This window comes from Pseudonaja textilis, chromosome 1 (genome assembly GCF_049901715.1).
Source record: "Pseudonaja textilis isolate UNSWEBS1 chromosome 1, rPseTex1.2, whole genome shotgun sequence".
In the NCBI taxonomy this organism is placed as follows: Eukaryota; Metazoa; Chordata; class Lepidosauria; order Squamata; family Elapidae; genus Pseudonaja; species Pseudonaja textilis.
In genome coordinates, this window is record NC_141990.1 from 124,815,769 (window position 1) to 124,831,829 (window position 16,061).

The 16,061-nt window shown below is 41.0% G+C and overlaps 1 protein-coding gene across 1 annotated transcript in view; it reads left to right on the forward strand.

The window, feature by feature from the left end:
* The first annotated feature begins 415 nt into the window (after positions 1 to 415).
* The window catches only part of CSMD1 (CUB and Sushi multiple domains 1), a 1,143,868-nt gene continuing 1,128,222 nt past the window's right edge, over positions 416 to 16,061 (forward strand). The window contains exon 1 of the mRNA XM_087916392.1: positions 416 to 910. Within this exon, the coding sequence (XP_087772518.1) occupies positions 841 to 910 (70 nt within the window). The 5' untranslated portion in view covers positions 416 to 840. The remainder of the gene's footprint in view (positions 911 to 16,061) is intronic.

The following is a 16,061-nucleotide window of genomic DNA, read 5'->3' on the forward strand; positions in this document are numbered from 1 at the left end:
CCCCTCTCTGTGGGAAGAGATGGTTGAGTCCGGCAGGAGCAGCAGCAGTTGCTACGGCGGCGGTGGCGGCGGCAGCAGCCTGAGCATCTTCTTCTGGCGCTAGCAGCTCTGCTCGCCCGGTTGGACTTTCAGCCCTCTGTCTGCTCCAGACGGGGGACAGGGGCGACCCCTTCCATTCACGCCCGCGCCCTTTCCCGTCTTCTTCTTTTTCCTCCTCTTCCTCTTCCTCCTCCTCTTTTTCTTCTTCTTCTTCTTCAGCTGCTGCTGCTGCTGCTTCTCCAACAGCCTGCCGCCTCCTTCCTCCCCTGTGGCTTCTCTTCGCCTCCCGTGCCTTGGCGTCTCTTCGTCGACGTAGTCGCGAGGTTGCCGGCTGTTGTTTTTCCTTGCCTCGGAAGGAAGAGGAGAGAGTCGCGGAGCGGAGGATCCCTTTCCAGCGCGCCCGTCCCCGCAGTGGGCTCGCCGGCACTTGATGCTATGAGAAGGAGCCGAGCGGAGGCAGGCAGGCAGTCTTGCGGGAGGAGGCGTCGAAGGCTCGGCCGCCGCGGCTGCCACTCGCGGCACCCGGAGCTTCGCCGGCCGCTGCGCCGCCGCCTGGCATCGCCTGGTGACTCTTTGGCCCCGGCGGCCTTAGTCCCTCCGGCACTCGGGGCCCGGACGAGAAGCCGCGCTCGCAACTGAGGGGCGTCCCCGCGAGGTCTCACCCCCCTCCTCCACACAAAACCACCCGCGCGCTTCTCACCGCCCGCCCGCGCGCCCCACCAACCAGCCTCCTTCCTCGGCTGCTTCCCGCTAGCTGGTTCGCCCGCCGCTCCTCTCTATGTGTGTGGAATAACTGCAGAGATGACTGCGTGGAAGCGATTCGAGGCTTTGCTGGTGGTGTTCAGCGCGGGCTTCCTCACTGCAGCTCAGGGTAAGCAGCGGTGGCGCCGGCGGCGTTTTTTTTTTTCTTCCAGCCAAGCGGAGCTGCCTCCTTCGGAGGAGGCAAAAGAGGATGGTGCACGAACCGGGAGGCTTCGGGGGGGAAGGGGGGAGGGGAGAGGGTTCCTTCCCGGGCCGGGTGGCTTGCTTGGTCTCCCTGCCAGGCATTGCCTTACCGAGACACCCCTCGAGGGGACGTTTGTTAAGAGCGGCGGTCGGGCATGACGGCCCCTTGCCCTCTTTGCCCACCGCCCACTCGGTCAGGCGGTGAGGGCAAAACGGCACCTGCTGTTCCACCCCGCGCCTATGGCTCTCCTGTGTTTTGTGGATGGTCTGTTGCTTTGTGTCCGGGACTATCCCGGGATGGAGGGAGGGAGGGAGGTGCACTTGCATGGATGGTTGGATGGATGGGAGTGGGGGAAGAAATGCTAAAGGTGGCTATCAAGGCTCCCCCCTCCCCAAATCCTTTTAAAAATAGCATGCTTCCACTTCCGAGGGGCATGGAGCTCTTTGCCCCCACATACCACCGTTTTTTTTTCCCCTCTGCCCACGGAGAAGAAGCTGGCTCTGAGGTTAAGCCTGCCCCGACCAGCTTGGCTAAGCACTTTGTACCTTTCGCAAGTTGCAGAAAGCCAGCAGGAAAGGAGAGCAGCGCTTGAGTCATCCTCCTTGGGGCTCTCTCTCCTTTCCATCCAGCTTCTACAGAAAGCTCTCCTTTGATGCTCAGCCTAAAAAAAAAATGGGCAAAGCCTGTGTGTGTGTGTGTGTGTGTGTGTGTGTGTGTGTGTGTGTGTAGGTTTTGCCAGCCTTCTCTATGCTCTTGCATGGAGGCAGGCAGGCAGAGACCCACATTCGGGGATCACTCCATTGCCACTCGCCAATCAACCCACATTGGCTTGGTTGGGATTCTTTTATTTTTGAAATTGAGGTGGACAAAATACTGGAGGATTACACAACTTCCAGTTGATTGTTGGCCCTGGCCCCACAATTCATTCCATTTCCCCCCCACACACACACCAATAGCTTCTGAATTCCCTTTGCCTCTCATTAGCTGGCCTTTTTCAAGTTGGCAAGCGGCGTTTTATGTCTCCGTGTATGTGTGAGGGTACATGTGGGAGAGGTACTGGTAACCATGATTCTGCCACTCCAAGATAACAGCACCTGCCACTGTTGGAACTGGCCTCTCTCTTGTTTCCCTTGAAGCTCCTTGTTAAAACTCAGCTTCGTGTGTGTGACCAGCATACAGCAAAAGTCTCTTTCGGTAGTTGGCTTCTTGAAAAAAATTGAAGATGCTTCCGCCTTTCTTTGCTCTTTGGTTTTTTTACTGCCCTAATTTATTTTTTATTTTATTAGAAAAATACTGAAAAGAATACAACATTCCAACATTTCTGTCCTGATTCTGCTATCTATTCCACGTGTATAGGTGCTCTTAATTATGTCAAATTGCCGCCCTCTAAAGTGATGGGGTCATTTTGTGAAGTGTGGATCCATGGAGATTCCCCTAGCCTTCCCCTCCCTCCTTCCCTCCCTCCCCCTTCTTCTTCTTGGTTTCCTTTGAATTACTTTGGGTTTCCAGGCGGGTGGGGAGCAAGGCAAGGGGCAAAGAGGACATCTTTCTATTTTTTTCTGAGATTTGTGCTCTGAGGTTTGCAGAGTTTGGAGCTAAAGCAAGTTGTGTTTTTAGTGCACTGAAGTTCCTTCCCTCGGCTACATCCCTGGAGCTACTGCAGGTGACAAGTGGAGCCTGGCTCTTTACTGCCTCTGATCTCATTTTACTCACTTTGAATAGAGAACAAGGAATTGAAATATCTGACATGCTTCAAAATGGTGCTGAAAGGCCAGCTTGTATATAAATAAAGATTGACCTTTGAGAGAGGGGGTGAGGGAGAGAGAGGGAGGGAGGGAGAAGGAGAGAGGGAGAGGAAGGGAGAGAGAGAGAGTGTGTGTGTGCGTGTGTGTGTGTTCTGGGGCCCTCAAAATATGTTTGGGGTTAAAACTGGAAGAATTCCCAGCCACCTTATCTTTGGCTGTGGTCTTGGGATACCCACCATGATGGATTTCATCCGGTTTCTCTGCTGCAAGAAGAAAACTCTTTCATTTCATTTCCCCCCACATTCTGGTGCTCTCATTCTTTTTTTGTTCTCTTGGGAGTACAAGAAAACGGTGTTACAGTTTGCTCACCGGGATCCTCTTTGACCAGCCAAGATTTTCCTTTGTCCTCCTTTTGATGCCACTTAATAACCTTGCTATGTGTTTCAGCTCTGTTGTTCCAGATTTGTGTGCGTGTGCGTGTGCGTGTATGTGTGTGTGAAGTTGGATGGAAAAGAAATGCACGCATTTGCATGTTTTAGCAAGTCAGATTGTTATGATGTGGTTGTTAATAGCTGCCTATGCCACCAGTTTTGCTAGCTTGAAAGGGAGAACTGAGATAGTTTCTCAAGAAAGGATGTTATGTATCAGTTAAATGGGCTCATCCAATGGTATCAATGCCGATCCTGTTTTACTAAATCCTGAAGGAAGCCAGTGGGAAAAGTTATAATCTTTGTACAGTTTTTTTCTTCTTCAGCTACTGTTGAAGACTTAGACCTCTGATTCTTTCATTAAATGCATCATGATTGGCACCTGACACTTGTTATTTTAAGTTTATTTAATCTTACTATCACTTAGGAATATCTGTATAGAGATTCATGCTTAATTGGCACTGATCAAATGTATGAGGCTCACCGATAAGGGAGATTTTATTTCATGGTGAGGAATACCGTTGGTAGCAGTTTTGTAAGAGTTAAGAATAGTTTGTATCACTTTAGAGGGGAAAACATGTTGCAGTGCATTCCGATGTAATAGCGGACTAGACAACAGGTAGAAGAATACCTAGACTACTGTCTAGTAGAAGCAAAAGCTGTGACATTTGACTTTTTCTTCGTCACCATTTTATGTTCTCAAGCACTATAACTCTGGTGTCTAAATTTAGCAAAATGTAGATCTGTGATTGAAATTAGACTGCTTATAGAATGACTGAAAAAAATAACCATCACCTAGTAACAGATCAGCCTTAGTTTTCTAAGTATGTAATATCCTAATTAACAGAACAGAGGAACTCTTTATTTTAACTGTACTGTGCAGAGGAAATAATCAGCTTTTTTGTCGATATAGATTGAATACTGAATACTCTGAAAATCAGCATTCCTATGGAGAAATATGATGGTATGCTGCTTGTAAGGTTCCTTTCATTTTCACAATTAGAGAAATATATTTCATCATTATCATCTGTATCTATATGTGCATTAAAACCCATATTTTAACAATTATATATAATTTCCTAAATACAATTATATTTAAAAGGATTATTATATCTAAGGTTCCTTTTGCTATATTTTTATAGGAAAGACCTACATGAATTGATGTTTCATCTATTTACCTTATTTTAATAATGTCTTCAAGCTGAAAAATAATAGAAACTAACCAAACATTGGGGCTACTTTTCAAGACTTAGTCCTGAAACTCAATTATTTCTGATAGGAAGAAGTTTTTGCATATCAGTGCAATTCATCATATGTTTTCTTGGTACCAATCCATACTCGATACCATACATATGATTTAAAGTTGCAATATGTTCGTCATCATAAATTAGGGAGGTTATACATCATCGTACTAAAACCCAAAATGAAAAAAAGATAAATGTAAGAAAACCTCTTCTATAACTTTATCTCTGTCACACTAATAACACATGCACTACTGGCTAATTATAAAGAACATGGGAGGAATTAAGGTTAGAAGAGTGCAGCTTCACTTTCAGTAATTAATAGGTTCTTAATATGTGCAAGAAGCTGAAAAGCAGCACATCGCTTGAAAGAAAGGGGAAAGAATTACTTCTTGTGATTAAATGGGGAATGCTGTAGAAAGGCATTTGCTGCGTGGTTTTGTTTATTTTTTTTTTCCTATTTAGAAAGATTCTACTGTATGTGGGTTTGGGAGAATATGTATCTTTTGTTGAAGGAAGGAGATCTATAGCCTTGCAAAATAAAATAAAAAAGAAGAAGAAAGATTAGTTATGTGGCTGCTGCTTTGCTCCCATGCTTTTGAGATTGGCAGAAAAGATCTACAGTTAGTGACTGCAGAGATCCAGAGCCTGGGAGAACATCTTAATTTCCTTCCTCATTAGCATATTCACTGAAAGGTTTCAGTTGAATCACTAGCTTAGTTTCCCTGATTTTAAAAAAAAGCTGCACTTTGCACTTTAAATTTAAAGAGCTAATAGGCCAATGATTACATATTAAGACAATATAGTCTAGAGAATCTCTCCCTCGGTTGCAAGGGTGTGCCTGTGGGTTTCTGGACCTTTGTTTAGACAAACTTAGATCATTATGGCACAAGTCAAGCCATTTATTAAACAATATCCTCTTCTGTTCTTCACTTACCAAAATGCCATCTTCCAATACCCTAGATCAGGAATGCTTAACCCTTTAATATCCCTAGTCTCATCAGCTCGGATAAAAGAACCTTTTTCCTCCCATGTCAACATTTCCTAAGAAAATAATGTTTATGCTTATGTGTGTATTCTGTATCGAAAAGTTTAAAAGCTTGATTAAACTTCCAAGGACTTAACCGTGTTTCCTACTAAGATAGTTTCTCAATCCCATTATAAAATGTGGAATGCTATTTAAAAATCACGGCACAGTTATGATAACCCTCCTCTCCTGATTTTATTCCAACTAATAGAGATGGAGAATCTTTTCCTTATTATTTATCAAATAAAAAAGAAGATGCATAGGGTTTTTATTTCTCTAGATATGAGTTAAGAAGGTAGGTTATATAAATGCCCAGGCTATGTGTTATCTAAAATCCCAGTGAAGCCTAAAAATCATAATCACTTACTGAGTTTTGCAAACCCCAAATATTAACCTTTGAACATAAATACTCTTTGAAATTTTCCACACATGTCCTAGTTCACTTTCCCTTTTTACACTCTTCAATAGCTAAGATACTTTTTTTTACAACTAAAGGGAAAAGTGCAATGCCATTCTATACAGCCATTTTCTCTGGCTTTATTATATTAATATGAAGAGAAATAAGCAGTGGGGTGCCACAAGGTTCTGTCTTAGGCCCAGTATTCTTCACTATCTTCATTAACGACTTAAATAAGGGAATAGAAGGGGAACTTACCAAATTTGCAGATGATACTAAGCTGGCAGGAATAGCTAACACCCAAGAAGACTAGAACACTGGGCCGTATGTAACAAAATGAAATTCAATGTAGAGAAAAGTAAAGTCCTACACTTAGGCAAGAAAAACCAAAAGTACACATATAGACTGGGTGAAATCAGGCTCAATAGCAGTAACTGTGAGCGGGATCTTGGAATCTTAGTGGACAACCATCTAAATATGAGCCAGCAGTGTGCAGCCGCCGCCAAAAAAGCTAATGCAATCCTAAATTGTATTAACAGAGGGATACAATCAAGGTCAAGGGAGGTACTAAAACCACTATATAAAGCCTTAGTAAGACCACACCTAGAGTATTGCATCCAGTTTTGTTCACCACATTATAAAAAAGATGTTGAGACTCTACAAAAAGTACAGAAAAGAGCAACCAGGATGATTAGGGGACCGGAGACTAAAACATATGAAGAACAGTTACAGGATCTGGGCTTGGCTAGTCTAGTCAAGAGAAGGACCAGGGGAGACATGATAGCAGTCTTCCAATATTTGAGGGGCTGCCACAGAGAGGAAGGGGTCAATCTATTTTTTTAAAGAGCTTGTAGGCCAGACAAGGAATAATGGATGGAAACTGAACAAGGAGAGATTTAACCTGGAAATAAGGAGAAACTTTCTGACAGTGAGAACAATCAACCGATGGAACAGTTTGCCCTCGGAAGTTGTGGGAGCGCCATCACTTGAGACTTTCAAGAAGAATTTGGACTGCTATCTGTCAGAAATGGTGTAGGATCTCCCGCTTGGATGGAGGGGGTTTGGACTAGATGACCTATAAGGTCCCTTCCAACTCTGATTATCTGTTATGAACATATTGGCATCTTATTAATAAAGCTCACCAGTAACTGTGACTATTTAGCAAAATGTTTGTGTATGCTTACCCACTTAAATGGCACAGTTCCAAAAAAACATGAATATATTTATTTGAACACCTTGGAAAATACCTTGGGGAGGGGGAGGTATATACATGCTAGTCAGCTAGCTTAATATTTATAGCCAAGAGTGATGCTACAGTAGAGTCCAATCTGTGACCATCTGAAGCACTGCAGAATAAGGAGCCCTTCTTCTCACTGTATTTCATCAACATTTATACTGAAGAGTTCTGTGATTTCATTGGTGTTTCCACTGTTAGCATTGCTGCTGGCATGTCTGTTTCAATATACTGTACACCTAGCATGCTGAGCTGACTACTTACAGTTGTACATGCTGAGGCTGTAGGGACAAGAAATTTTGTGATCTCTTATCTAAACTAGAAACTGGTTCTATAGGCATATTTCCTTAACTATTAATTTTTTTAGAGAAAATAATCCATTCTAGCCCTGTTATGGTAACATCTTGAGTGAAATCAGTGTATTCACTTTATCTGGCTTTTCTGATTATCAGAAGCATTTTGATCTTAAGAGTTACTGTCACATAAAGTGTTTATTACTTTTTGTGTGTGCTTAGTCTTAGCATATTGGAGCAATAGTTCTGTTTATCAGATGAGAAATCCTATGAGAGAATTAGGGACCTCCAATAATTCTAGAATTCTGTGGCAATTGCCATGGAAATTACTATTTATTTATACAGTGTATCACTGTATGTAGTGTACATGATATTGTTCCTATTTTCAAGAGCTTATGAACTAAAATTAGTCACAAGGAAACAGCATAAGAGAATGCAGGAATTAGTTAGACATAGTATTGATACTAATTGGCCAATAGCAATTTATACTGCAGACATTTCAAGCCACACTAGTTACTAAGACAACAAATACAGCAGCTCTGGAAGTAAGTCCACCAAAAATTCCTAGCATGCAAAAATCCTTCCTAGCATACTTACGCATCAATAGTTTGGAAAAACAATAGTCAATCACATTCCGTTTTCAAGATTCTATATACTGAATTTCTTTGGAGGCAATTTTTATTCATCGCAAACAAGCAGGCAAGTAATCATTTACAAGCTTGTCTTTATCAAGCCAATGAAATAATTCTGAAATGATTTGAAAGACCAAGCATTATATTTTAATAGCGACTATTTAAGGAAAATCAGTTTAGGAACATCAACATATATTTACTAGCAAAGGAACAATATGGAATAGACTGAATTTTGTTATGATTTATTGGCACTTTTTCCTTTAAAGCAATGGAATCTTTCCATATTTAACTTCTTTTAGAGAGGTGTATTAAATCTACCAAAATGTAGTGCATACTGTAAAAGAAAAATGAAAATAAAATAATTTAAATTAGATACTTGGCATGTTTTCCCTACTGTTCCTTTAAAAAGTTGTGTGTGGTCATAATAGAAATAATCCACTTTTTCCTTGTACTAGCCAACAAGGTAGGATACAAAGCAAGTATAGATAATATGATACTTCCGCTGCCAAGCTTCCTATAACAAGAAATGAAATGCAGGGGAGTAAATACATTTCTTTAACCAGAAAGATTTAGAACTAGACATACATGTATGTGCTCTAACTTAAGATTTTAATCTTAAAGAGTCCTTCTTTATATATACACTCTGCTTGCTGTTATCACTTTGTCAAAATAATTACTAGAAATACAACAACTAAAGGTTCCCTACTATGCTTAATGCCTATTCATATATATGGGTGGAAAAGGCCCCATGCATTGTATTTTCATTGCTTGTAGAATAATGATTCTCATACTGTGAGGCTGTTTTCCTAAATGGAATTCAAATAAGTACAGAGAAAATGAGGGAGGAAAAAGAAGGTTCATTTTTCTGTTGCTGTTTTGGTGGGGACTTGCCAAAACCAAGAGCAGCTACTGAGTATATAGAGTACAGTAAATAGATAAAAAAAAGCAGATGGTTTGTGTTTCGAGGAGTAGCCTAGAGAGGAATGAAAATGAATTGGCAAATAAATTCTTATCTACAAGAACTTTACTTTTTTATTTTAAGCATTTCCCCTAAAGTTTTTAAACGCCAATGCTAATATAAGTAGTGGCCTAGAATTCACCTTTGTAATATAATTTGTTTCTGTATTTGAAGAGGACTGAGAACTGAATTTCGAGTAGCAATTGCTCTTTTTGTCTGTGCATGTAATTTTTTAAAATCTCAGACTACTAGCTGGATACCCGTGCTTCGGTATGAAACTATGTGATCAGGTTTAGTTTTTGGGGAGGAAAATAAGAAGAAAAAAATTCTTCCTCTTCCTACCAGCATCATTGGTATTCATCTGCCTAGCGTCCTGTCAGTGTGTGAGAGAGTTGAGGGCTGTTTGGAAACTGAAACAGTATTTGCTGTGTGAGCAAGAAGGAGACAGCAAGGAGCCTGGGCATGGCTTAGCTCAACTGTTTTGTACTAAAGCTGCTTGCTGCTATGAAACTAAAACTGAAACTCCTTCTGCTCTGCTTGTGTTTTGCAGGTGGGGAGGGGGAGTAGAACTTAGCATCACAGCATGTTAATAATAATATATGAAATACTAGTGCTCTGATGGTCATTTAAAAAAACTCCTTTCTTAGTGAGCACCTAGAAGCCAAGAGGAACATACATGCCAAATTTCAAGTGTGTACGCTTTATGGTTCTGGAGATGATGTGTGAGTGGTATTTCACTTTTATATATTGTATATAGATTCTGCTATATGTTCACAATATTTTTGCTTGATTTATTGCTGGGTTGTCAAACTCATGGCCAGTGGGCCAATTGCATCATGTTGCTGGCTACATCCACTCCTGTTTTAGTGAAGGGGGAAAAAGCCGTGATGCATCATGTGATGACAATGTGACGCTGTGAGTTTGACACGCCTGATTTATTGGGGGGACACAGTTTTATAATCTATTTTCCACATTTCCCCCAGCTTTGACTGAGAATGTTATGCCCCTGTCAGAGTCTGAATCCAAGGAGGAAGACGAACAGCTGGAAGGGAATGGGAGTGTGGCTCTGTTGGCTGTGGAGGAAACTGGGGAAGGGCAAAGTTCGGCTGGGAAGAGCAGGAAAGAGCAGGAAACAAGGGAGACAAAATTCAGGGAAAGAACCAGGCCCACCCTCTCTTCATCCTAGGGCATGCAGGAAGGAACGAAGAAGACTGCAATGTGGGTGTGTGGCTTATGGGGGAGGAAAATGCCCTGATTCCCTTCCTTAGCCACACCTGGGAAGAAAGTTTAAAAGAAATGCAGGCTGTGTGCAACAGCCGCTGGGAGCAAACATGAGTTTATCTTGTGTTAACTTTGCTTATCTATGTTCCTGGCATCTTTCCAACCATGTTGAGTTTTGTGGTGCCTTCATGTCTGGAATTATTGCTCCTGCTCTGCCAAACTAATTACCTCATTTTGCCTTGATTGGACTTATAGTTACAATTTTTGTTGACTATGTTTTGGACTTGATTCTCTACAGTCAAAGGCTGGTTCCTGGGAGAGTTTTTCTCTAGCCAGGAGGTAACTAGGACATTGGGGGCAAAGTTGGAGCTAATAAAGGGACTCTTATTGATTAACTGACTATGTTGCCTTTGTGCCACGCCCCGGGTCATCACAGAGAAGATGTAAAAGTACATAAACAAAGTTAACCTAAATTTGTTGTTTAAAAAAATATTTATTTATTGATACATACCTTCTACATGAATGTTTTGATAAGCAGCTTCTAGACAAATTACAGATTATCTTACTATGATTTTGATCCATTAAAGTGACACTTATCAGTTGTCCAACTGAATCATGAATGAAGATTGATTTTTAATACAGGAAGAACGGAGCTGGCAGCTACCCCAATTACAAATTCTCAGAATTATTTTTAAAGACCAGATAAATACATACAACATGCATTGAAAACCTGGATGTGAGATTGCTAGTGTTTTCTTTTCTTTTTAGATAAAACAGAGTGGGTAAAGGGACTTCTTCCAGGATCTGTGGTTCCTTGATGCAGTGTACTTATAGAATTCCATTTTTTATACTTTTTTCTTGGTCTGTTGAAAGGAGAGCATGGATCAATTACTGCCTTTTCTGCAGAAATGGAGATAGTTGCGCTTTGGATTTATGAAATGATTTGGAGGGGTTGAAACATGAAAATGGTGCTATGTGGAAGTGCTTTGTTCTTAAGTCTCTTTTTTGCATCCTGTTTTTGATCACTACAATGTAAAAATATGTTGAGACTCTAGAAAGAGTGCAGAGAAGAGCAACAAAGATGATTAGAGGACTGGAGGCTAAAATAGATAATGAATGGCTGCTGGAATTGGGTATGGCTAGCTTAATGAAAAGAAAGACTAGGGGTGGCATGATAGCAGTCTTCCAATATCTAAAGGGCTGCTGCCACAAAGAAGAACAAGTCAGCTTATTCTCCAAAACACTTGAAGCAGAGGTGGGTATTCAGCAGGTTCTGACCAGTTCTGGAGAACCAGTAGTGGAAATTTTGAATAGTTCGGAGAACCAGCAAATACCACCTCTGACTGAAGATTTTACAGTATCCTTCCCCTGCCACACCCACCAAGCCATGCCCACAGAACCAGTAGTAAAAAAATTTTTGAATCCCACTACTGACCTGAAGGCAGAACAAGAAGCAATGGATGGAAACTAACCAAGGAGAGAACCCACCTAGAAATAAAGAGAAATTTCTTGGCAGTGAGAACAGTTAATCAGTGGAACGAGTTGCCTCCTGAAGTTGTGGATGCTCCGGCACTGGAGGATTTTAAGAAGAAACTGGACAACCATTTTGGTTGAAATAATACAGGATTTCCCAGTTGAGCAGGGGGGCTGGACTAGAAGATGTTCAAGGTCCCTTCCAACTCTTTTGTTCTGATAGCTGGTAGAACACTAATAATTCCACTCCCTTCTCTCCTAGTTGCCAGGTGCACTTATAGGGTGGAATCATTGCTATATAACTTCTATACAATATAGAACTTAATGTACCATTTTAGTCCCCTCCCTGTGCCTTTCCTATAAAGTTAACAGCTATGTTGGAGAGGCCATATTATGAAAGTACACACACAAATCCTGCAGTATAACTGAATGTTTGAGTCTATTGTGTAGGAGATTTGATTTTTAAATAAAACCATTTTAGGCACTATTTGTAGCTAGGCATAATGCTGATTTTGGAAGCATGCTATATAAATTGGATTTCTTGAAAGTGGAAATATTGAGAACCTACCTAATACAAATCTTGCCAGAAGGCAAGAGCAATATTCTTGCCTTTAATGGGTCTTAGATCCCTTATTGTTCCACTTATCCCATGTTTTTTTAAGTCCAAATGTGAATGCATGCTCCAGCTGAATACTGATGTCCTTCCTATATAGCTATTGCAGACCCAGCATACTAGGGTACTATTGACCAAGCACACATGTATCTTTTGATCTCTCTGCTGTTCATTGGCACTTCATTTGTTTGCTGTAGAAGAGAAATTAACCTTTACTTGCTTTCTTTAATAAAATTAGTAAACAGGGAGATGATCTGTGGAAACAGAAAACAGAAAAACCTTAACTCATGTTGCTATGGCAATTGGTTCTTTTTTCTCCCCCCCCCTCAACTCTAGAGGGATGGGTGGTTTCCCCCCCCCTTTTTTTTTCCTTCTTAAAGGGAAACCAAATTGAAAATTGGCATTTGAAGATTATTGGAAATGCACACAAACAAGAACCTGATCATATGTCATATGACCTTACTAGTCAGCCTGAGCATTTGTACAGTAAGTTTCTTATTTAAAGGCTCTGTCACAGGCTGCCTCATTTTAAAGGCAGAAATACCTACCCACCTGGGCCCAACATTTAACCCTCTAACACTTGATTCATTTGTGTTGATTAGTTGTATATAGAAGTATAAATGTTCTGTTTAGTTTGTAGAAATATTATGTTTAGACTATGTGGTTCTAAACCAAAGAAACAAAGGCATATATTTATTTATTTTTGTTTCTAATTACATTTATATATCTGCCCATCTCACAAAATGACTCTGGGTAATAAAAAACCCACCTTGAACTGTTAAATCATCCCATTTAAATTAAAATAAGCACAAGAAACAAACAAATAAAAAACAAAATGATAGAAAGACACTGAGAGTTCATTTTATTGACTGTCATATAATCACCTAAGAGGCTTCATTCCACCATTGGATCCCCAGGCTAGTTGATAAAACCATGTTTTAAAGGCCAAATGGGTTGGGGCCAACCTCACCTTGGGGGAAGTGATATTTCACAGGGTGGGAACTGCATCACAAAAGGCTTTCTTGCTAGATCGTAACCAACAATGTTCCATAGCTGGTGGTACCTCCATACATCTCTCCTGCCGGACCAGAAGGGTTGAGTTAATGTAAGGCAGTCTGTCAAGTGTCCCAGTCCCATGCCAGGTAGGGCTTTAAAAGTTGTAACCAACACCTTGAATTGAACCTGCAAACTGGAGTCAAGAAGCTCAGAAAGGGTGGTTACTACTCAGCAGGGAAGCTAGTTACAGTAGCAATGATCCCAATTGATCCCTAGAACTCAAGAGAATCTCATGTCTAGTTGTTTGTGGAGCACCAGAGACTCTGAAATAGCATTCAACACGCTCCACCTGGATTCTCAGCTTATTCTATGCCTGATACCTAGATGGGCACATTTCCAAAAGAGGAACTACTTCTTCCTTCTGGATCCAGCTAGATTTCAATAATACACATCAGGCCACTCGTTTCATATGTGATCTATCCCCAAATGAGGGAGGCTTTATTAAAGATTGAGCTGGCATTTAGCAGCAGCCACAGAAAACCAGGGCCTTCTTAGGTCTGCTGATCAGGAAACGGGAATGGGTCCTGGGACTGGAACAAAACCGTGGTATAAAGCATTGGATCATGTTCCCTGAGGGTGGCCCACCCTCCTGCCATACCTCCTAAAGCCAGTTACCACCAAAATGTACCACTGCCCCAATATTCCTTAATCCAGTCCTCCTGGTGCCCAACACAGAGGACCCACATACTTCACCACCAAAACCATATATATATAAGAAGGAAAGAATCTGAGGCACTTTAGCATTCAATCTCATGCCAAGGAAACACAGGCAACAACCACATTATAACCCATCAGACAAACAGCCACCCACGCACCAATCTCATAGGCTGGCTAAGAGTCACTATCCATACCATCTAGGTCCTAGGAGATCCCACTAATGTTCCCAACCACTCTCACGCCCCCGTCATGTACAACCCTCATTCTTGTCAACCATCCCAGAAACAATCAGACCCAGACTGTGACGTCTGACCACTGAAAATGACATACTGTTGTTTCTTGTGGATCTGGTGACAAAGAAGACAAGACGGCTCCTGCAAAGAGATCTGTGGCAGTTTCAGGAGCAAGTCCTCTAAAGCTTCTTGGTTTAGCCTCCCAAATTAATCATCTGATTCCCACAAACAGGGAAACCAGGCTATCCTGGCTCTAGGAAAGCTCCTCCGCAAATCCCCGAGAAGCTACTTGAGAGCTGGTATATGATTGGATAGCACTGCTGCCAAGCAGAGGAGGGCACTGTCACTGCATCAGCAGAGATCATCCACAATTAATCTGAAGTGATCCTACTGTAGAACGGAAGAGGAGAGTTACAAGGATAATTTTGATCTCCATGTCAACATTTTATCTTGCTGCTTTCTGTTTAGAGGAAATTATACTTCAGCAGGATTACAATACAAAAGAAGAAGGCTAATCACTTTGTTTCTTCTATAGCTGCATTTACAAAATTACTTTACTGAAAAGTTATTGTCAGAAGAAAACAGACAAGGCTATATTGTGTGTGAGGTACTTTATACCCAATATAAAGTGATATTAAGCCAACTGCACTATCATTTTCTAATTTTTTTCTGATATATGTTATATAGATGTTCTGAAAATAAATCCTATAACGTAAGGATTTTATAGTGCTTAAAGAAGAAATCAACATCATTTCAATGTATGTATGTATGTGTATGTGTATATGTGTAATGATTATGGGGGGGACAAAAAGTGAAGTAAGGCAAATGTAAAAGGGTCAAAAATGTGTTCTGCATATTTAAAATGACAGAACAGAAAACACTCCAGAGAAGCAAAACTAAAGTAAGCATCATTAATGCTCTAGGGTGAATCAGTTCTTTCCTTAGATTTGTATGCATGATTTAAGATTGTTTATGGGGTGATCTCATTTTCATCCTTTGAATTGGTAGTTCTATTTTAGAAGATTAAATATTTGTTGGGAAGTTTTAAAAATATAATTGTAGGGAGAAACATGGCCCTGTATAGTTGGGATTGTAGGATTGCCACCTGTTCTGAATAAGTAGAAACTCTTCCTCTTTTAGTATTAACTGCAGTTTTTCTTTTTCCTTTTTACAAATCAATTAGAAACACAATTTGTATTCATTTATTTGTATTCATGGAAAAGGAAGACATTGAGATTTGAATTTAGACCCATAAGAAAGATCATGGACAGCACTGTTAGATTTATTACTACTTCCACAAAACCTCATTTTACCTGTCACAGTAGCTAAGCTTTGGTTGGCCAGGAAACACCCGCCCCAATAATAATGATGATTTCATGAAGGGCATATGTCAGAGGGCTTTTGCAGAAGCAGGTTTATTTGTTTGTTTGCTTGCTTGCTTGCTTGAGTGGCTCTATTTGTGATCTCTCGTGCTTTGTATAATTGCAATGTGCTCTATGTGGGGCAGTATTTGAAGATCTCTCAGATGCTCCACAGTGCATTGGCACAAATAATTATGGAAACCCTTCAGTATGTCCATGTAGCAACACTTCTTTTTAAGTATTGTAAATCTTACCAGTAGCCAGTTGGCCTCTGAGTTTAATTCAAAATATAGATTACTAACTATAAGAACAGGAGCCCTGGTGGCACAGTGGCTAGAATGCAGTATTGCAGGCAAACTTTGCTGGAGTTAGTTCCTGATTGGTTCAAGGTTGATTCAGCCTTCCATCCTTCCAAAGTGGGTAAAATGAGGACCCAGATTTGTTGGAGGCAATATGCTTAGAGAGGGCTGCAAATCACTGTGAAGCAGTATATAAGTCTTAAGTGCT